The sequence below is a fragment of the Lipophrys pholis genome (genome assembly GCF_963383615.2).
Source record: "Lipophrys pholis genome assembly, chromosome: 7".
Classification (NCBI taxonomy): Eukaryota; Metazoa; Chordata; class Actinopteri; order Blenniiformes; family Blenniidae; genus Lipophrys; species Lipophrys pholis.
The window spans coordinates 26,954,550-26,977,137 of record NC_137638.1 but is presented as its reverse complement, the minus strand read 5'-3'; the positions used below and the strand labels follow the sequence as shown (position 1 = coordinate 26,977,137).

General features: G+C 44.4%; 1 protein-coding gene across 6 annotated transcripts in view; it reads right to left on the bottom strand.

Moving 5' to 3' along the window:
* Nucleotides 1-19,768, bottom strand: part of fbrsl1 (fibrosin-like 1) — a 313,228-nt gene extending 293,460 nt beyond the window's left edge. For all 6 annotated transcript variants that reach the window (XM_080467382.1, XM_080467378.1, XM_080467381.1 and 3 more), the window contains exon 1: nt 19,460-19,768. In XM_080467382.1, coding sequence (XP_080323508.1) covers nt 19,460-19,762 — 303 coding nt within the window. In that variant the 5' untranslated portion in view covers nt 19,763-19,768. The remainder of the gene's footprint in view (nt 1-19,459) is intronic.
* Between the last annotated feature and the right edge of the window lie 2,820 nt (nt 19,769-22,588).

The following is a 22,588-nucleotide window of genomic DNA, read 5'->3' as shown; positions in this document are numbered from 1 at the left end:
CATGGAAATATTTTGAAAGAACGAAAATAGATTGAAACCATGATTTTTCTGTGTCAGTAAGTGTTTAATGCATTAACCTCCACCAAATATGGATTTTCTTGCTTCGTTAAGCTGTCAAGCTGAATCACATCACCCATAGTCTCTGCTGTTCTAATTATTGCAGCTACAAGTGGCTGGAATACACAGGCAAATGTTTCTTTTTTTTTTTTTTTTTTGATGCACTGAATCAACAAAACATCTGCTGGTGGTTCTAGAAACGATCACAGAGAAAAAAAAATCAAGATTACTTTGCAGGCACATTTAAAATGAAACGGCATTCCACAAAGTAGTTAGGATATTTTATCGAACTCGCGGATGAACATAAAATCGGACCAGCAATCAAATCCGTCGCAAATATGTTGCCTGCAAAGTGTGTAAGAGAAGAAAAGGCTCAACAACAGATCTACTCGTCTGTTCCACCTTTGCTTGGGGATAAAATACACTTAATGGTACTGTGAGTCATAAGAGACAGAGAGGAGAAGATTTTTTCTTCTTGTTTCCTTCCTTTTGTGGCAACACTACACTATAAAAGGGGAAGTGAGAGGAAGCGGGGGGGGGGGGGGGGGGGGGGGGGGGATCAACAGTTCATCTTGTTTGAATAAATGTCTTCAGGCATCCAATCCCGCTGAAACCCCTGTTCAATGGCTGCAGCGCTGCATTGTATCCTCGCAGGTTCAGCCGGAGTCACCACTAACCAAGCGTCCATTAATGACTTGCTGGCGGAAGACGAAAAATCTGTTAACAACTCTCTCTTGTTTGCCCCTCCTCTCTTTACACAAGCAGTACGTGAGCATCGGTGTGCCCGCGAGAGGCTGCACGTGTGTTTGCTCGCCTTTGTCTGAGTGCGAGTGTGTGTGAGAACCGCAGTGCAGCCAGGATGTCTGCTTTTAGCCAGTCGTTGTAGGCTGATTAACTCTGACAGGCTGCCTCGTAGACCCACCGCAAACACGGGCAATAAAGAAAACCAGCCAGTGTTTCCTTCCAAACCAGGAGAGTCTCTGCACGTGCAGCCTTCACTGCTTCCTCCTCTAATTTAGGTCGTTACAACAACTGATCCAATAAAACTCAACTCAAGTTTCCACGAAATTGCAAAAATGGCTAATCAGCTAACAGCTACGATTTCATTTAAACTGATAACACAAGCAGAATGTGCAGAAGGTTAAACTGATAAAATGGTTAAAACAAATCAATCGGCTGAAATGGTTCAATTAAAAAAAAAAAACAGCCAAAACCATTAAAACATCTAAAACTGCTGAAGTGGAGACGGTGTATTGAACTACTACATATGGATGAACAGAGTGGGACAGCCAAAATTAAAACGGCTAAAATGGCAAAGTGCTTAAAAACTGTAATTAAAGCCCCGTTTACACGACACAGTCCATCAAGCAAAAACAGAAAACTTTTGGAGGTTCGTTTACACAACAACGATGCTCGGAGCTCCAGGAAAACAACAACAGTTTGAAAACGGCTCCCGGGGTGGAACTTTTTGAAAAAGCTCTGATTCTGTCTCTGTGTCAACGGGTGAAAGTGCAGCTACGCACGCTATTTATAGCGTATTCACTATGTGCATGTGTGTGCGCTTTCATCACAAAGACAACCAACAGCGCCAACTCCTGGCCCTACGTGACGTTTAAAAACAACCGTTTTAAAGCGAAATCCCTGCTGGATGAATGGAGGTTAGTTCATTTGCTCATTTTATTGAGGGCCCCATTAGCCCCTGACTTATTGCAGGAGCTATTCTGCCTGGGGTCTCCTTCTTTTTCATTATAAATCTTATTTACAATATTACACACAAAGCCACACACACACATACACGCGCACAATCACACAGGACAAACCGTGAAGGCTCAATGTGAAACCAAATAAAACACATCTGTCAAAAGAACCCATAAAACCAACAGCACCACATAATAACTATGGGGGACGTAGATTTGGATCATAATTGCTGATCACAGATTCAATCTTGTGTGTCTTCTTCCAAAAGACTTTTAAAAACATCTTCTGTTGTTCTCGGACAACAAAAATCCAGGTAATGTAATCCAGGCCACTATGGCTCTGTAATAAACGGCTCGCTGGACATTTGTTTGTGTTTCTCATAAGAACTCAAACTGGAAGCTGAATTACCTGAATGTGCTTAACGTTGCCAACATCGGGTCTGTGGACCTCACCAGAACCCGACGAGTAAGAGACAAACGTCTGGGGATGGGGAGTAGCTGTGTGAGAATTAGTCCCCTACTTTGTTAAACCGCTACTTGCACAATGTCTTGGGCTGTTGAAACGGGCTAAATGGGAAGGAAAACAGGCCGTCCGTCAGTCAGCTGGCTCGTGTTTCCCGACTGGCTAATTACCAGGTGTCAGGTAAAGTATACTGCTGATGGAGGACTGTGACTGTAAGCTAAGTACAGTGTGTAATGTGGAGCAGCAGCGTCAAACCACTTCAGTCAGCTGCTGCTGTAAATTGGTTTCTTGTTTTTTTGTTTTTTTTTTGTTTCTTTTAACAGGCATCTCCAGAGACGGAGCTTGTTTATCTTGATTTGCTTACTAACGCTCAACAACCCCCGCTGATGTTTGTGTTACTCTATTCAACGACGGAGCAAAAATAATACTTCCCAAACCTTTAGTCGCACTAATGGAAGTGGGAGGAGGGTATGACAGGGAGGGTATGACAGGGAGGATATGCCGCGACAAACAAAGTCAATGCTGTCACTATTACACAAGCCGACTCAATATTTCCACAAATGCTGTTATGGGAGCAGAGCAAAGTGAATTCAAACAGATCGATTTGGACTTTTATCACTTTATCATGAACTTACCGCATTAGAGGATGTTAAGCGTTGACAAAGTTTAGGTAAAGGCGGAACAAATCAGGAGCAGCAGTGAGAGAATGAGGATTTATGTGGAGCTTCATGATATATTGCAAATTTATTATCACTATATCAATATTTGCAATATAAATATCGGAAAGGACTGTGTTTAGTTATGTTTCATGCACTGTGCATTCATGCTCTGCATGTCAACATACTGTAGTTCCCCTAGATTGTGTTGAAATAGATATTATTTCACTTCATTATTTCAATATATAACTGACGGAATCGGGCCAGAAGCACAAATGTAGGTGAGTGGAAACTACAGATCCACAGAAAAAGTTCATACATCATTTATTAATACATAAACCTAATTCATTTAGATTTGTTTCTGCACAAATATTATTACAATAGTAGTAGATAAATCTAATGCAGCCTAATGTACATAAAGTGCAAAAAGAAATTTTTTGTCTGCTTTGTGGTTTTAAAGCATGTTAAAATAAAATGTTGAACAACTGCTTTTAACACTAGATGTAGCTTTCTATCATTATTTTTTATTGAGTTATATTATATTTATAACATGTTTTAACATTTATTGTAAAACTGATTTTCTTTTTTTACGCTGCCGCGCTTAGGAGAGAAAATATGTGGTTTCCTTGAGTTTTTACTTTTTCTGAATTAAAGTGAATCTTGAATATTAGCTTTTTATGCCTCCAAAGGAAGAACTGTGAGTGAAAAACCCAACTGTAACAAAATAAGTCCTTATTCCAGCTCAGAATTTCTAACCTGGAAAAAAACGAAATCTCTATATTGTTAAAAAAAAAAGAAGAGTTGTAGTGTTTGAGTTGACTGCACAAGGAAGGTTGCTATTGGCTAGATTCTTTGTTTAAAAGAAACTAAAAGTAGTTCATTTACAAGAATGCAAAAGCTTGGGATTCACAGGGCATGTACTGTGGCCGATTTCTAAGCACGAGTCATTGAACTGTTGAGAAATGTTTCTCAGTGCCAACATTAACTCAGAGTGTCGCGCAACAACTCAACTCAATAACCTTGAAGCTCCCATTTTAAAATCAAAAACACACATCTTTTTACAACTTCAGCTCTTTAACTCGAAAAGAAAAAAACAAAAACAAAAAGAGTTTGGATTTGTGACTCCTGAGGACAACGGGAATGCACCATCAGTTATGTCCTCCCCTCTTCTCCGTTTCATCCAATCACTGCAAAACCATCGTCATCAACATTTTAGACGTATCAGTCGGGACACATCAATTAACAGATCGAATGCTACAGTGGCAGCGTTTCCATTCAGCCTCCATTTATGTCAACCGGGCAGATAAGGCACGCGCTGAGCAATCAAGCACGTACAGGAGGACAAAATGACTTTTCAAGATGTGCGCGCGAGTCCGCCTGGATTGGACGACTGGATTTGGTAACACGATATGTCCCCTGAGCACTATTTACATTACCCCCTACCTTAAGTCATGACTTGCTGATGCAGAACGAGCATCATGAGTTGCAGTTTCTTGGTGGAACGCGGTGACAACAAGACGTCTTTCAATACAAAGTGAAACCGTTCCTTTGCTTTAAAACCAGTCCCACATTTCAAAATAAAAGAAGAAGTTGTTTGACTGCTGCGAGACAGTAAGAAGTAGAAAGAAAGCCACATTAGAAATTCACTGGGGAGATGGTGCTTTTTGGTCCCTGCTGGAATCTGCTGAAGTGGCAGATCACAATCCAATTAAAGACAACCCACGCTCCGCTTGTGTTTTCGGTAGTGAAGCGTTCAGTTCACACACTTTCACTTCAGTTCACACACTTTTACTTCAGTTCACACTTTTTTTTTATTCTAACGAAACTGGAGACAGATCCGTAGAGTGAAAATCTGCCTAAACTCTCAACGCTTCACTGAACATCAGTATCTTAAAAGTTAAAAACTACAGTCAGCAGTCAGAAAGGTTGCTTTTTGTTTATTATTCTTTCCTCTCTCCCTCTATCCTTTCACCCACACTTTCCTCCACTGACAGGCTTTCACTTGGGCTGACTTTGAACAGAAGCACCATTGTGCCTCGCTCTGCAAACAATGCCCGCTGTTTTGCCGAAAAGGGGGTCAAAAACACACATTAGCTCACTTTGCCCTCTTTTGTCTGCGGCGGATTCCCGTCATGGATCTGGCCGCGAGGCCGCTAAGCAAGGCCGGCTCGGTTAATGCCGCCGGCCCAGGAATCCGTTGACCTGCATTTCGACCTTCTGTCAACACTTGAGAAAATGGATTAGTGGGTTCTGCCGGTGTTTCTTAAATCACAACATGAATTACTTTTGTCCACCAGTATGTTCCGAAACAAAGTATGTGCGCACCAAAAATACAGCACTGCAGGGAGGCATGCTGCACCTTTTATGTGCGTCCACAGCAGTATATCTGGGTTTGATGACGGCTCGTGCACTGCTGGGCCCGCCCTTGGCTTTAACATTCCCGCCTGCAGCGATGCGGGTTCGGAGAGGCCTCCAGAGGTATGTGACCCTCAGTTACATTTATAGGTTTTTCAGAACTGATAAAGGCACTGCCACAGGCCTCCAAATGACTGGCAGCTATAAGACATAAAGGCTTGTCGTGCCACTCGTAAAACACCACCGTTCAATTTAAAAGAGAAGCGAGACAGGAAAGAAAAAAGAAAAAGAAAAGAACTGCACTTACGATCACCTCATATTGAATGTAAACATTACATCTTGCGTAATTCGTTCTATTTTGAATAGAATTTCCATGGAGACATATATAATGTTGCTTGATGTCTGTTTGAAGATTCATTTCATAACTTTGTATGAAGTGACGGAGCAATTTGCTAACATTGTGGCAGACTGAGTGACAAGCTGATTAATTGTAAGGCTGAGGAACTAACCGGCTGCGGTTACACTGGGGTGGCACACACACACACACACACACACACACACACACACACACACACACACACACACACACACACACACACACACACACACACACACACACCCACACACACACACCTCCTTTGGTGTTGCCTGTCAGTGAGTGTAACCATTTTCCACCTCTTGCATTATTGTGCAAATTGAAACGCAGAGGAGAGCCATTCACGCACACACCCAGGGAGCTGTGGCTGTGACGGCTGGGAGGGGTGTGTGTGTGTGTGTGTGTGTGTGTGTGTGTGTGTGTGTGTGTGTGTGTGTGTGTGTGTGTGTGTGCGCACGTGTGTGCGCGCGTGTGTGCAATGGGTGACTGGATGGTTAGGGTGCAAGCAGGGTTGCCTCCATCTCCCTTTCAGTATCTTGGCAAGCGGTCAGGGGGAAATATGATTATCCAGCAGGGGGATTGTTTCATCAACACCTGGAGCAGATAAATGAAAATAGAAGGATTTATGCTCCGAGAACAAGCGTTGCCTCCGCTGCCAGGAAACAATTAAGCAGGGAACTGGAAGACTATAGCGGGTACTCTCTCGTACTCGTTGCTGTACTGTTGCTTTCGAACCGTCGCCCTCCATTATTGTGTCTGCAGTGGCCCAGTGGGAGAAGTGATGGCGGAGCCTTGGGGGAAGGCCGGCTGGAAGAGGGGGAAAGTATTCATTCCCACAGTGTGTCTCATTAACGGGCTGATAACAAAGTGGCCGCAAGGTGTTGGGATCTCATTTGACTGTGTGTTTGGGAGAAGTGATAGCTGCAGACAGGAAACGGTGCTTTGTTCTGTCTAACTGCTGCGACCTCGGGGAGGTGGAAACATCTAAACATCATCGTCACAGTAATGTGAGTCTGGCTCATGACTTTAGATGCATCCTCCGTTTTTAGGTTTCCCAAATCGTCCACAGCAATAACCTTGTCTTCTCTACCGGATTCAAAAACAGCACCCGTACAGACGATTCATGTAAAAAGCCTGTACTTGGATTGTGTGAGAGTCTGATGTCAGTAGGAGCATTTTCAAAAAGCTGTGTTTACTCCGTCTACACAGGACAAAACGTTATATCTCCGTAACCTTTTCTGAAATGTTGTGTAGCTCTGAGCATTGTTGTCGTTTAAAATATTGAAAAAGTTGCCAGGTAAACGGGGCCTCAGCTCGTCGCCACAGTAAGTATTCAAAATCTTGGTTGATCTTTTAAGTGCCGGTAATGCACTGTTTTAAAATGCTGCATACAATTAATGAGGATGGACCAACTCATGAGGCTGTAAAGGATACACAACACGAGTAATGCAGAGTATCTTTAAAGAGCAGCATGCGTGCAGTGTTAAATGGCTGACATGCATATTGTTTGGGATTGTCGGAGCCCAGGTGTGGCATTTTGTTTGCAGAGGCTGTGGGCCGGAGTCCAACTCGCAACAACCACAAAAGATTCCAGACACCCGAGCTGCTGCGCACGCCACTCCTCTCTCGGGCCGATGTACGAAAAGTAAAGACACATCATGAATGAAAGTCTGACATGGTGGTCCAACGTTCTCCCTCCGAGTCTGAGCTCCGTCCTGACGTGCACCCGGAGTGCTTTCAGCGGGATGAGGAGAAATTACACAATGGAAATTAAGTTAACTGTGGCCTGTCTTTATCCACAAAGCAGAAAATGGGTTTAACATGCTATAGAAATGCTTTGAATAACTGCAGATGCCGACTCAGAAAAGCAATCAATCACGTGCCTGTACCAATAGAAAGCACAAACGCTATCAGAAGAATGAACTCCCTGCACCTGCTCACATGATTGCATTTGCAAAAGGCATCGTCTGCTCCCGCGAGGGCTTTTGAAGGTGACTATGTCACCAAATCATATGCTGACACTTAACATATTCATACATGAAGCTACAGAAAGTCACAATTTCCTGGTATAGAAAATATATATTTGCATTAAATGTAAAAAGTGAATCGATTAAAGACTGCATCATGGCCACCTTCTTAAATCAAACGGGCAATCTATATTTCCGAAACATAATACGAATGTGGTTATAATTAGAATGGTATTCAAACAGCACAAGGCGAAAGCAGCTGCTGCGATATGAAGAGAGGGATGTGGAATGCAAACAGTAGCTTGGCAGACTTCTGTTTATGTTCTCTCGCTCTCGCACGCTGTCTGTTTTTCTTTATCGTCTCAACAACTGTTCCGGTGCTGGCGCTCTGCGGCTGTGTGACTGTAATGTCAAGCCCGCTCCACCTCGTCCGGGACGTCGGAACCCTGCCGGTACCGAGGTGCGTGTCCTCGTTTCAGAGGCACAGACAAAGTGAAAAGAAGCTGCGTGGCCCGTTTGCAAAATGGGGAGCAGATGCATTTTACCGCCTTTGATCTATGGGTAAACAACCTCCAGATTAAAAGAGGGGGGGACGGAGGTGGTGGGCGGGGGGGGGGGGGGGGGGGGGGGGGATCTGCTGTCCACACAGAGTGAAGAAAAGTACTGACTGTGCTCTTCCTTGATGGATCTGCTTGCCGGATCACTCGCGGTGGCGGAGCTCGTCTTGCCCTTGTAGGTTTCACTGCAGCGGCTACGTTACATATGCTTTATTATGTACCCCATTATATTTCAAACACATTCGTGCTATTCACTCTGCTGAGCACACAGCCGCAACATTGACTTTCATAGACGTTTCAAGGATTCATAAAAAGTGAACGTCTGAGCCGGCCCCGGGTCGAGCCTGTTAAAAACTGATTTTATCGTCTGCACAAGCACACAAACCACTGCCTGAGTCAAAGCATGAGCATTTTTGGAGAACGGAATTTAATTACCCATATTGTTTACAGCTTTTCAACGTTACTGTTGAATTACCAGAGGAATACATAACAAATAATCCGGCAGTAGCTTGTGCTTCCACTATAATTTACTCTTGGCACAGTCAAAAGGCTTTTAGAACAAGTACACCACGAAACACTTCAGTGAAACTCAATGTGACTGCTGCTACAATGAAGAGGAACGGCGCTAATTCCTTCACAATGAGCTACTTTAGATATGTTCAACTACTGAACATCTTCGTGAACTGCATCAAATTCAAACAGCTCAAACTTTTTCGGTCTGTGGTTTGCATGGCTTTTCTTGATCTTTCTCCCACGATCCAAAAACACACGGGTTAGATGAACTGATGACTTTAATGGTGTGACCATGGGAATATAGAAAGTACATGAATGGGTGGCAATACGGGCGAGAAAACTATCGCTCCTCTTCCTATAAGATCTAAAACCTATCATGAAAGTACAATAGATCTTCTGAGCATGTGCAGAAGAACTATTTACTACGGTCGTGGTGTTCAGGCACAGGAGCAGCATTTCAGAAAAGTGCTGTTTTCCACCGTTGTAAATGGAAATCCACAATGAAAGACGTCTGCCTTCACTTGAAAATGTCATGTAAAAATGGCACCTAAAGTAGCTTTAACAGCATGTTTGACACCCTTGGTCTCGAGGCATTCTATAACGGCACTGACAATTCTGAATGAAACAGTGTGTGCAACATAATTCATAACAAAACGGTGTGAAAACGCTGATGTTCATAAGTCTCTCACGTCTCAAGTTAACCAAAGTCAATACTCGGATGCAGACACACACACACACACACACACAGACACACACACACACACACTATTCTCCCGTCACTTACAGTATGTCAGCGATGACAGACCCATCCTCACACACCACCTGCCAAACAGTGATTCAGACTCGGCGTGCCGCGAGTGGACAGGCGACAAGGTGCTTCGTTTTGACAGTCAAACTGAGACTAGCGGCTCTGCCCCGAGTTGTCAAACAAATGTCATCCGGACGCTGAACTGGGCAGAAGTGGCAAAGGGGAGAGCAAGAAAATTCCACATTGCATAACCAGCCTCTTATCTGAGCCCTATTATCTTGGCCACAGCTTCCTACATGCCTGCCAAATCTATCACACAAAACACTGAAGCTGTTTGGCTTCGCCTGCACCCACACAGGAACACGGAGACACACAGAAAAAGGCCAAATGCTGCAAACACAATCAACACACCGACAATGAGCGGTAATAAATTGCAGCCTGACGTATCGCCGGATCTTATTTCAGACTCTGAGTGCTGAGCAATTATTGTCAGCATCCCTTGGCCTATAAAGACTATTCCCCTCAGAGCTGGTGTTGGTAGCAAGTGTTGGTAGCAGGAGAGCATGTCAACGACTGTTAACGCTAATTGCTTTCACACCAAGAGCAATCTATTAAGAAAACATGCAGCAAGACTTTGTGCAATGTCACGACAGTGTGAGTCATGCCTTTGAAAACGAGGCCCTCCCTGAAAACAAGACTACATGGACCGCAGGCTGCTTTGTAATTGGCACGCTGTTTAGAATGGCCACATTGCTGATTCGGGTATACGGAAGCCTTAAGTCGCATCAACTGAACTTTGAGTCATAGTGGCGATGTTGTGAACATCTGCTGGTGATTTTAAGCTTTGTGTTTGGATGGCATTCAATTCTGAAAGTGTGTTTTTTGTTTTGTTTTGTTTTTACAACTGGTACAAAAATAACTTTTACTGAATTAAATATCAATTAACTGGCCGAGGGGGTAAAAGGGAACAATTCATCGGGTTGGTGACGGACGCAGTACAGATACAAGGCTACAAAGAATAGCTCAACGAGCATATTAATGGCAGGAGCGTGAAACATAAGGCTCGTGGGCAAAAAGTGGTCTGCCGAGGCTCTAATCCAGCCCACCTAACCACCAAATGGAAAAATGCGAAACAATTCAAAGAAAACATTGATTTTCACTTGTCCTTCCTAAGTAGTGGAGATGGAAGAACACCGAGCCGAGACGTCGTCGATGCTGCCAGGAAAGTTAGCGACCTCACTGCGAAAATGCAAACGAGCCTCAAAGGCACGCTGGCAGGGTGAGTTTGTACCAACATGATGCAACAGCAAACTTTTCTGGGACTTTTCACTTTTCAAATTGGCTTTATGTAGATATTGTAGTCACTTTCAGAAGTAATTGTTGTTGGAGGTTTTTTTTTTTTGCAAATATATTGATATTTTTATCACGTGCGCTCTGCACCACAACAAAAGTAAAACTTTGTAGTTTAAATTTAAAGGTTATTATGGCACAACGTTACCGGTCCGACTCACTCAAGATGAAAATCGGGGCTGAACATGGCCGCTGAACTAAAATGTGTCAGACACCCCTGCTTTACGGTCTAGCCAAACAAACTTCTTTTTTTTTTAACGGTGAATGTAATGTAATGTAATGTGGTTGCAGAGTGAGGAACACGGTTCCAAGGAGACATTTCTTAATCAATTTGCTGCGTGATGGCGATGATGGAGTTTAAACCAATCAGTGTCATTTCCCATTCCCTTTAAAAGCCCGTTGTGCTTGCGCTTTGTTAGGTTTGCTACTCCAACGGCACACTGCTGCACATCCCTGTTGGTCGAACAAGCAGAGTGGAAGCTCACCTCTGCAGGCACAGATCACTAAGTTGACTAAATCCTAAAAATTATAGCAATAGACTGTCTGTGAGTTTGGGTCAAATGTTTTGTTGGGCGACTGTAAAATCACCTGCAATCCGATGAATCAACCGTAAAAATCCCCATGCATTTCATTAACATTTAATAAGTGGCGGCGATGCAACGACTCAATCTAAGAACAGTTGAGGTTAAGGCGACGAATTGCAATCCGATTAAACAATAACCCAATAAAAACCGTGTCATGTAAACACGTTTATGCAATTAGTCTGGCCCTATCCGAATAAAATCACATCAGATCAGAGGAGGCAGTGTCACTCTGTTTATGATCTGATCAGAGGCCACGTATGTAAACTGAACGTCAGATTATGAGAGACAATGCTGCTGTTGAAGAATTTCATGGTGTTGCAGTTTCTAAAGAAATTGAATAGTCTCGTTAACCAATCCATCTTCAACACTGGGACCACGTGCAGCTGCCACACTGACTGGATAGGATCATGTTTTTTGATGAATATAAACTCCACATCAATCCGCTCGCTTTAGGGATCGTTGATGTAAACGATGACCTTGTGACCGCAGTTCATGACGGGTGCTGACATGAGTCTGGATCTGAAACAGCCTGAAGTCTGAACTAACAATGAGCTTGTGTTGTGCTAGTTAGGTTGGCTTTAACCAACCTGTAGCTTACCTGTTACATTCCTGTTTTTATGTACTAATATTTCTATTACTTACTCACAGTATCTATCTAGTAACTGGAGCCGATTCAAGCCAACATTGTGTGAAAAGCAACAACACACATTTACGACCAATGAAATATTATTTTTTTTTGTTGGGGAAAAAAAAAAGAATCACACACTCAAATGGTTTAATGAACGACAGACTCCATATCAACCTGTTGAACCAACATGTCAAACCCTTTTTTTAGAGGAATAATTGGAAGCAAAGAGGTTGAAATGATGTTATTACAGGCTCAAACCCTGGTTGTGGAATTATAGCAGCTTAACGCATCAAAAGTTTACATTTCCCTTTCTGAACTCAGAGCTCACCTCACTTTGTGGAAACACGTTGCCAAAAATCACTATTATTACCGTTACTCACACATACACGACTCGGTAAGCCCAGTCAACGGACCTTTGAGCTGAATGAGTCTCAGAGGCTGAAAAAAGAAGAAAAAGAGCGACCTGCACGCTCATGCAAACAAAATGCTGAAAGGGGATTGAAGTGATGTGAAGGCTGAGGCCAGCCGGGCTTTCAGAGCTCTCTCTTTGCTCTCTGTCAGCAAAGGACTCGACTGAAAAGGAAAACAGCCATCACTTAATGAGCCACTTAAAGAGTGCCCTCTCTATTTGGGTTTCATTATTTTTATTGTAAATCCTTCACGGCCCTCATCCGAGAGTCATTCATTCAGTGCGTCTGCAGCCGCGCCGCGCCATTATACGTGAGCCAACATCACAGGACTGGAAAATACCTCGACCCCGAATGACAAATAGCTCTACTGCCAAATTATCGCCAAAGAACGTCTTCTTCTCAAACTGCCCAGATGAAATGACTTTTGTGAATATTGTTTCATAACATGCATTAATCAAGCAGTTGGGAAAGTAGAGACGGGTTGTGAAAAGGCAAAAACGAAGGGAGAGGGGAGGGCAAATCAGCAGCGGATAATTACCGGGGAAAACCTTCTAACAGTGCAGCTTCTAATCCATCGCAGGCTTGGAGACAGCATCTTAATCACAGCGTAATTACATCCTGTCATTCACCACAATGAAAACACCGAGACAGGAAGATGGAGGACGGCTCAGGACGACGAGGCAGGAAATGGATATGTGTGCCTATACAACGAGCGGCCCACGTGCTTTTATGCGCCACTTAATATGTGTCAGCCGCGTCGCCACGCCGGTCGTGGTACCTGGGAACAAAGACGCTCTCATCCTGACGTCTCGCAGCGCCGCTACAGTCAGAGAGTGGAGTGATACCTCCAAACAGACAACTGACTGTTTTAACAAAAAAAAAAAAAAAAAAAGGGGGGCTCTTCGGGGAAAACAGGCACTAATCGCTCCACTTTTCACGATTCAGACATGAGGAAAAAACAGAAAGCATTATTCCATCATCACGGGACCTAATTACTGTTTAGTGACTCACGTGGGCCAAAGACTGTCAAGTACAAGTAAAAGCTGGAAGTAAAATTCTTTATTTTACGAAGGAGAAGCTGGTATAAATCACAGTTTCACTTCCACTATCATTTATCTCAGCTGAAGGATGCTTAAAGCCACTGTGGAACTTTCGCGCAGGAGAAGCCTGTTTTAACGGGGAACGTGTGTCCATTTAATAACCGTTTTGTTTTTTTTGTTTGGTATTTCTTGACCGAGCTTTACAACAAAGTGATCCAACTAACTGTTGATCAGAGGGCTGAGCAGGATTGCCCGGATACTCCTGCAGACGCCGCATCAGTATCATGCTGATGAACTAATTCTTGAGTCAAACAGAAAGAAATGATAAAAACAGGTGGTTTCTTTTCATTTAGGCGGGAAAAAAAACCAAAACCCTCATGCTCGTCAATGTCTGATGAAGAGATTTAATAGTTTTAATAGCTGTGTGTAAGTAGTGGTGTTTGGCTTTATAATGAAATCATTTCATTAATTTCAAGATTACTTCATCTATCTTTACAAATTGAATGGAAACAACTGCATGTATCTCGATGTATATTTTTGCAAATACAGACTTAAATCAGATTCTGATTTCTTGGATTTCCAAAGTCTCTTGACTAATTGATATCTTTGCCTGATTGAGAGTTCATTCTGCATAATCTTTGGTCATCTAAAAAGGGTTATGCAGAAGTATTTTGTAAAACGAAAGGGTTTTTATTGGATCTCCATGACGGAAGTGTGAATTTCTGATTATTTATGGAAGGCATCATGCTCCTGTGAAATCAAATCTCAAATAAGAAATCATTCTCAGTCTTTTCATGTAGCAATTTGCAAACAAACTATGCAGCGATTTTAATATTCAATTAGTGATTAAACTTAGTTTTTCCAAACGTGTCCATGCGTCTCTTGAATATCCTTGGCTATTTTGACTATTCAGTTTCAAGTGACTTTTAACAACAAACCTGAAAACGATCCGCAACATATGATATAATAAATCAGTTAACTTCCCATCACTTAGTCGTGTATGTTACATGTGTTGTTAAAGTTGATATTAGACTCAATCATTTACAGAAACAGCATTACAATCACTAAGGGAATTCAAAGAATGTGCAGAAGTTCACTGAACTTGACTAAACCACTTCCATATTGGTAGATGTATGTTATCGTAAAAAAAAAAGAAAAAAGAATGCGCACAAGAGACTCAGTTTGCTTGCGTGAGAGAAGAGAGAGGGACGCCTTGTGAATGTGACCGTGCATTTATCAGCCACGCTGCCGCCCACGATGTGTGACAGTGAGAGAGAGCCAGGGCCGGGGGGACGTCCCACTGGCATTAAGAAAGCTCTCTCTGTGGGACGCGTCAGCCAATGAGCAGCGGAGCCTCGGGGGGACTGCCTTGTTAATTAAAGCCCGAGTTGTTTGTCAGTGCCGGCATATGATGCACAGCACCGTCACTGTCGGGAGAAAGTGAAAACGCCAAGCAAGATTGCTGCAACCCCTGCAACAAATCTGCTGCACCACCATGGAGGCAAAGACATCCCAGCACAGAGAAGACTGCTGCGGCTTCGAGTGTCAGTGTCGGTTTGCACTGTGTTACTCAAGTGGCGCTCGGCAGAGCAGGGACTCGGACACAAAACCAAAACGCCGCTGACCGCCATCAGAGGGTCACAGTATTTAAAATCCCGTGAAAGCATGAACTTTGGAATGTGCCGAGTGGCACTTGATGGTGTGCAAACACACATTGTATTGTCTATCTTGAAAATCCACCGATCTCATTCTGGACGGTGGCATAATGTAGGAGGCGGTGGCGGCCTGGAGTTTAGAGCAGGGGGAATATCTCTGGAGGGTCATTGAGGGTGATGCCAAACTTGAGCCAAGTCAAATAGTCAAAATAGGATCTGCAGCAACATAACAAGCAGCATTACCTGAGCTGCGACGCAACCAACGTGATCTCCAAACATGGTTATTTTAGGAGAAAATCTTTCTCGTCCCAGCACTTGATGAAATATAATGACACATACTTGTAGCTGGAATGCTGCTGGCTTAGATCCATGCACCAGCTGGCAAAATACAGACAGAGAAAGTGAAGCAGCAACTCACAGCTTCCTTAACAACTACTGCCAAGCTCCCCTAGGGCAAGGGACTACATTTCCCCATATTGCAGGAGTAGAGCTGCTCAGCGGCCGACAGGCGACGATGATTAGTGTGTAAAACTGTAGAATTCAGAGCGGTGCATGAGGGGGAAAGGAAGGAAGGAAAACATCCCTGGTTGAATTATAAGAACTTACTCAACACTCCATGAACTCATTGTTGCCTCGGTCCTCGACCTTTCTGCCTCCTGCCCGTCACGTTGTTGAAATCAACTCAACCTAAATCCCCATTAGAGTGAATTTACAAAGTCATGCTGCGGAACGAAAAAACCCAAACAAATCTGTAAATTCATGTTAAAGCAGATGAACAGAAGGATTGTGGATTAACGCGAGGGGATTTGCCACTCCCGACGTCACTCACAGAGCAAATGGAGCAAATCAAACATCTTATTAATACTGTGACAGATGGATAATTGTGTCATTTTATTATCTGTTCACTTGTTCGATCCCCACTGGGAGGCTTCTGGAGGGCTTAAGCCGTGGCGGGTAATTGTTTTATAGCACTGCTGTCAGGTGAATCCCTTCTATCTCCGGGAAATTGGCCTCCCAGCTGGAGAAAGGGTTCCCAAATGTCAATCAGTGTGATATTTATTTTAATTTAATCTCTGCATTTTTTTTGAAAGATCCATATCTAAAAGCATTAGAAAACCTTCTTTATTTCCCAACCATGCATGTTTCAATTCTCCAAAACAAATCAAAAACCTGACTCACGAGATCCTCCCGCGTCCTGAAAAAGCCCACAGTTGCAGATTGTTTGCGTCTGAATCGACGCTGTATCATCCCCGACATTTTCTCTCTAATCACAGTAAGGCGGCCGTGACAAAGCAGGACGGCTGTGTTTGTGCAGTTGATTTGCACAGGTAAGTCAGCGCCTTTCCTCCGAGAAACGCGGGGGATCCCAGGCAAATAAACAACGCCATAATCAGACGCGGCTGTGGATCCAAATTGCTTTGGGCTGTAATGAAACAGGTTACAGGGAGCAGGCGAGACCACCGAACAGCCCGAGCCTTCATCAGGGGAGCTTGATCCTATCAGCGCCGAGCTGGAATATCAACAACACCAACCAGCTCCGTTTGTTTAGAGTCAAAGTGCTCCGGGAGAAACTCATAACCCCGGGCTCTCTCGCACACACACACACACGCACGCACGCACGCACGCACACACACACGCACACACACACACAGTAGCCGTTGAGCTACAATCACCTCTCAGTGAACTAAAGGTGACGAGGATTTGATCAAACATGCTGTTCTGGAGTGTTTAGGCGAACGGGAAAATGGATTACAGAGAGATTAGAAGAAATAAGATTAAATAAATGAGAGTAAATATTTGTGTACTGGCCGTACGGAGTCATTGAACCAAGGGAGAATGGGATATTAATGTTGGGAGAATGCTCATGACGTATATTCTGACATAAACCCCACTGTGCAGGTCCATCAGTCACTTGGGAGAGGTCAAAAACTCTCTCCACCGACTTATCAGAGCATGATGCAATAGGTCAGAGCTATTCCCCGGCTGCCCCCTCCCCCCCCCTCATAATAGATGAGTAATTAGTACAGGTAGTGTAGGTCATGAGCTCCACTCGAGCGTACAGCAAGTAAGTGAAAACATGAGTCACGACCGATGATGTGATGTTTCCACTGGGGATGCACTTGAAGACGGGCGCTTCGTTCGCCGCAATGCATGGAAACAAATGTGATTAGCGTTGTCATTTACTGTAAACAATACATCAAATTAGTATAGAGTCAACGCTCGTATTTCGTTTGTTGTCTGGTGGATCGGAAATCAAGCGGCAATGCGCAAACAAAAAAACGAAAAAAACTATCGGTGCACATCCATTTTCATAATTGTACCAGATCCACCAACATCATTTAATAAGCACAGTCCATTTGCATGCAAATCAGACCAATTACCAAGAAGTAGCTGGCATGTGAGTATCATTTCACATAGAGCCATATTATGCCTCATTTGCACAGCCTTGAAACATAAGCTCCGAGGCTTGTTTTTTTGTTGTTGTTGTTTTTTTTGTTGCCGTTGTTTTTCTTTCCTCTGTGTTCACTTAACGTGCATTTAGCACTTCAGTGAGAAAACTATTATTGCTGGTAAACGTGTAAAACAAAAACCTCCTAATCATCCTGCTTCTTTTCACTCTCCGACACAAACATGCAGCACTTTTATTAGCGTCTGCAGGGGAACACGTGTCATGGAGCTGTAATGCTACACATGGGCTCCACCATAGGCGCTGGAACATTGCTGGGAGTTATCTGTTGACAGCAGAACATGAAGGTAAAAAAAAAAAAAAAGAAGAAAAAAAAAAAGCACTTTGCTGCTTTGACATCTTCAAAGTCTTTCACAGTCAGCATTTGTCAGGAGTGGCAGCCAGGCAAGCACAGAGGGCAGCAGAAAACCCGCACACACACACACACACACACACACACACAACCTCGCAGGGCACTGGACTCAATGCAAAGCGAGGAAAATGGTCCCCGACACACTGGTGTTCTGGACATTGGATAACATGTAACAAGTTTATCTGGAGGAAGCGAGGCCGGAGGAAGCGAGGCTGGAGCATAGCGGCGGTATCAGCTGGGGAGGCGTCCTTCGTCATACTGTTCCTGAATCCTTCCTTTTAGCATTATGTTTTAAGGAATCTGTAGTAGCTACATAGTCCCCCCCCCCCCCACCGCCCACCCAAATGTTTTCATGGGTTATCCTGCTTATACTAAGTCGAGGATCATGTGCATTCTCTCCACAGCCGTCGCCTGGCTCCTCTCTTATCTGCTTTGACACCCACTCTAAACACCATGAAGGGCCAAGCGAAATGGAATAGCAATATAATTTCCAATGACCCCGACAGGTTAAACTTGTTAACAGATGGGAGGTGGAGAATTGATTATCAGCTCCAAGTAAGTGAATCTTTCCCCGACTGCTGGCGATTTCACGCCGCAAATCTGCATTCCAACATTGTTCTGACTAAACACTCTGTAGGAGGCAGGAGTCAATCATGACTGATGACGGGAGGCTGCGACTGAAAGGTGGTATTAACCTTACTGTCATCCATGAGTTTTCAAAATGAGGCCATCTTTGTGAAATATATACACAACGCGCGGGATATGTAATAGATTTGATTATGTTATGAAAGGCTGTGATTTATATTTCATCTACAGTAGTACTATTGTTCCTAGAATGAACCATGGGGGGGGGGGGGGGGGGACAACAACAACCAAAATACAGCCGCCTGTCTTGTCAATCTGCCTGGCATCCCATAGGGAGCAATGTTTTATTTGTCATTTGGAACGTAATGAGATAAAGGAGACAAATGAGAAGGATCACAACAGATCCTCCTTTTCTTTTCTTTTTTCCCCTGAAATCATTCTTCTGACATCTCACACACAGGAATGACAGGAACACAGTTATCAGCTCGCTGTGTATCAGCCTGTAACACATGAATGGTGCAATGTTCAGCTTTATCAAAGAGAAGAAAGAGTGAATCAGAGCAGACGACAAAAAAAAAAGAAAAAAACCAGAGGCGACGACAGTGACAGCACAGCACCTGTTTATATTCCTGAGAAAACCATATGCTGCCAATGATTAACTTCTCATTCACCAAACTTGTAATATTCCAGTCAACAGAGCTGTGTGCTGCAGCAGTTGTCAAACACTTCCAATATATATACATAGTGGAGTGCACAGATGTCAACAAGCATGAGTGATGTGAATGAAAGCAGGGATTGATCAGAGACACCTTGAAGGGGGGTGGGGGGGGGGGGGGTTATGGGGGGGGGGGGTCCTCTGATCTACTGATTACAAGAGCATCTAATTAGCATCATCTCAAAGACATTGCTGACAGATTAGACACAACTCCTCTGGGTGTTTGGGGGGGGGGGGGGGGGGGGGGGGGGGGCAGACAGGTAAATGAACCGGCTCCTCCTCACCTCCAGACGGTCCAGGCTGATGAAGCTGGCGATAGCAAATCCATCAATGATATCCTCCTCCTGCGAGCTGGACTCCCGTCGCTTCCTGCGGGGGGGGCGCGGGGCTCTGGCGGCGGCTGCGGGGCGCGGCGCCTTTTTAGCGGGCAGGGAGGCGGCGTCCCTCCCCGGACTGTGTCCCTCCCTGTCGGAGCAGGAGGAGTTGGGGTCGGGGCTGCGGGCGTCCCTGCTCCCTGCCTCCCGCAACCTCCGCACCCGCTCCCGCTTGGCCCGGCATCTCCGACCCTGCTTCAATTTCCCATCCATGGTGTCAAGAGAGAGAGAGAGAGATGGAAAAATAACTCCACAACACGAGCCGTTTGCCCCCCCCCAAAAAAAAAAAAAACGCACCGTGCAAATAACAAATAAACGCGCACCGGACCGACGGGTTGTGCGCTGCGCGAGAACGCGAAGAAGGCAGCGCTCGTCTGTGCGGCGAGCGCGTGAAATAACAACGCAAACACAACACTCAATGACCTTGAGTATAAACCCCTTCAATCTCCATTAAAGATCAGCAAAAAAATGTCCAAGTATCCCACAGCAGGCGAGGGGGAGAGACGGAGCGATTCGGAGCGAAGCGACGCGGATCCACGTTATTCTGTCACGAATCTGTCGACGCGGCGTGTCCGCCGCGAAAGCAGGTGCAAAACGGCCAAACCGGTGAAAATCCACGCGTTACACTTCGCTTCGCAACTTTTGTCGCGCGGGGATGATGAGAGGCGACGTGAAGGAAAAGCCCCAAAAGCTCGCCGCATGCCGCAGACGCAGCGCAGAGGAATCATGTCGCTGGCCGCTGTTGTTTTCCAGCAGCAGCCCGATCCATGATCCGAGCCTGTCAGGAGAACGAGCCGAGGAGTCTCTCCGTCCGGAACCGAACCGCCCGCACGGACAGGCACCGGATCGACTGGCGGATGAGTGGATAATCCCGATGACTTTTAAACCATATTATTCCTCTCTGCGCTTCGGGGGGGGGGGGGGGGAAACAAAAATAAAAGAAGAAGAAGGAAAAAGATCCTAAGTCTGAGCGCTACTTATGCGCAATATTCCCTAAATGACCCGAAGAATCCGGGGGGGTGAAAGACAAGCATCCAGTGTGCGATCAAACTCCATGAGGCGATGAAGCGGTCTATTCCAGTTTAGATAATGTTGAGTTTCCTATAAATCCACTCTAGTCCGTCCCTTGGCAGCTCAGTTGCTCAGTGGTATTTTCTATTCGCATAATAAGGCTTTGATAAGTGTCCTTAAAGCGACAGGAGTGATTAAAATCTCGTCTTCTTCTTCTCCCCTCCTCTCATTCCCTTCATCCGAAATTAAGAGACGCAGTCAAGCTTCAGAGAACCCACATAACTGACGTATTTCCGCCACCTCTGGCCTACAATTTACCAAAGGAAGGAAGCTGGTGTGAAAAAAAGGAAAAAAAAATCATCCTCTCTCTTTCTCTCTCTCTCTCTCTTTCTCTCGCTCTCTCTCTCTCTCTCTCTCTCTCTCTCTCTCTCTCTGTGTTGGGCACACTTTGTCACACAAGGCACTATTTTCAGTCTGGTCTGTCTGCCAGAGCTGATGCCACATCATGCGTTTCCCTGTCACTCCTAGAAAATGCAGCACACACACACACACACACACACACACACACACACACACACACACACACACACACACACACACACACACACACACACACACACACACACACACTCATCTATCAGGCTTTGACAGCTCCTCCATTCTCGCCAGCGTTGGCGCTGACCATCATTCCACACAACTCTCTGGATTCCCCTGCAGACAACAGAAAGTGTAAAACTGCATTTCATTGCCACATAAAGGTCAACAATTCAGGAGCGCTTGGTAAATATTTGAAATAAGGGTTGTCATGCTCTCAGGCTTCTTTTTGTTTTGTTTTTTAAGCAGGGCTGCTGAGGCTCCCAATCTGTGGTGTTTAGGGATTTACAGAGTGTGTGTGTGTGTGTGTGTGTGGGGGGGGGGGGGGTCCCCCTCAAGGGAATTTCAGGGAATCCTGTGCAAAGTGAAGCACAGCTTTATATATCTGCTCCCAATCAGTCAAAATTAGAGAGATGATTATCTGATTGCTGTATTGTGCAACAATTATTTCCATTATAGATTACACTGCCCCTACTGCGACTTTAACTCCACTTGCACTGTAATGGACAGTTATGCAAGCCTTTATGAAAGTATAATTTCCCTGGCAGCGGAGTCATGGGGATCGGTGTAAATTATATTGGCGTGGAAGCTATTTAACACATTGAGCGAGCGTTTACGAATGTTTAATCATACAGTACGTCACTGTAAAGTCACAGATCTTATCACGTAAAACACACCACAATGTAGAACAATTACATGGCGCTTCTTAACAGCGTTAATAGGTATTTACAGTAGATACAATATTAGATGAGTCAATACACAGGAAAAGAAATTGACAAAACATTAACAACAAACTCCGATGAGGGATATTTTGGTCAAAGCATGATGGTGTGTAATAGACTTGAGGCAGTATAGTGGAAACATCTCTCCATATAAATTCAGTGCAGATCATCGTCTCTGCAAACTAAAACGAACCAAAAAATAATCTATGTGATGATCACTAAAACTGTACATTATTCCCTTTGTGAAAGCATACATTTGCATGATTTCTGGTGGAGCTGTTGTACTGGATCACATGAATTCATTCAGCACAAGTGAGCGTAGCGATGTCTCCAGTGGGTGTATGATATCAATGCATACAATATCTACCACAGTCAGAGAAGTCAAGAAAGCACAGCGCTCTCCTTTGAAAAGGCCGAGTTGGTATTTGCATGATGCTTTGTTTAGCTGGAACAACGTGCTCTCATTCGGGAGTTTAATTTAATTACATTTTTTTTAAAAGCACGCTGGGTTGTTGCTTTGTGGAACATGCTGCAGAACAGTTTCAATCACGGATGTTGAAATATTATCGCACTCGTATTACATGAGGTTAAAGCTGCATTGGGGAAATACGAAAGGGAGAGGAAAGACGGCAAATTCTAAGAACGATTGGGGTGATTCCCCGCGGTGAGAAGTAGGTTAATCGAATGAGTCAGCAGCAGTGATTCATGCTGC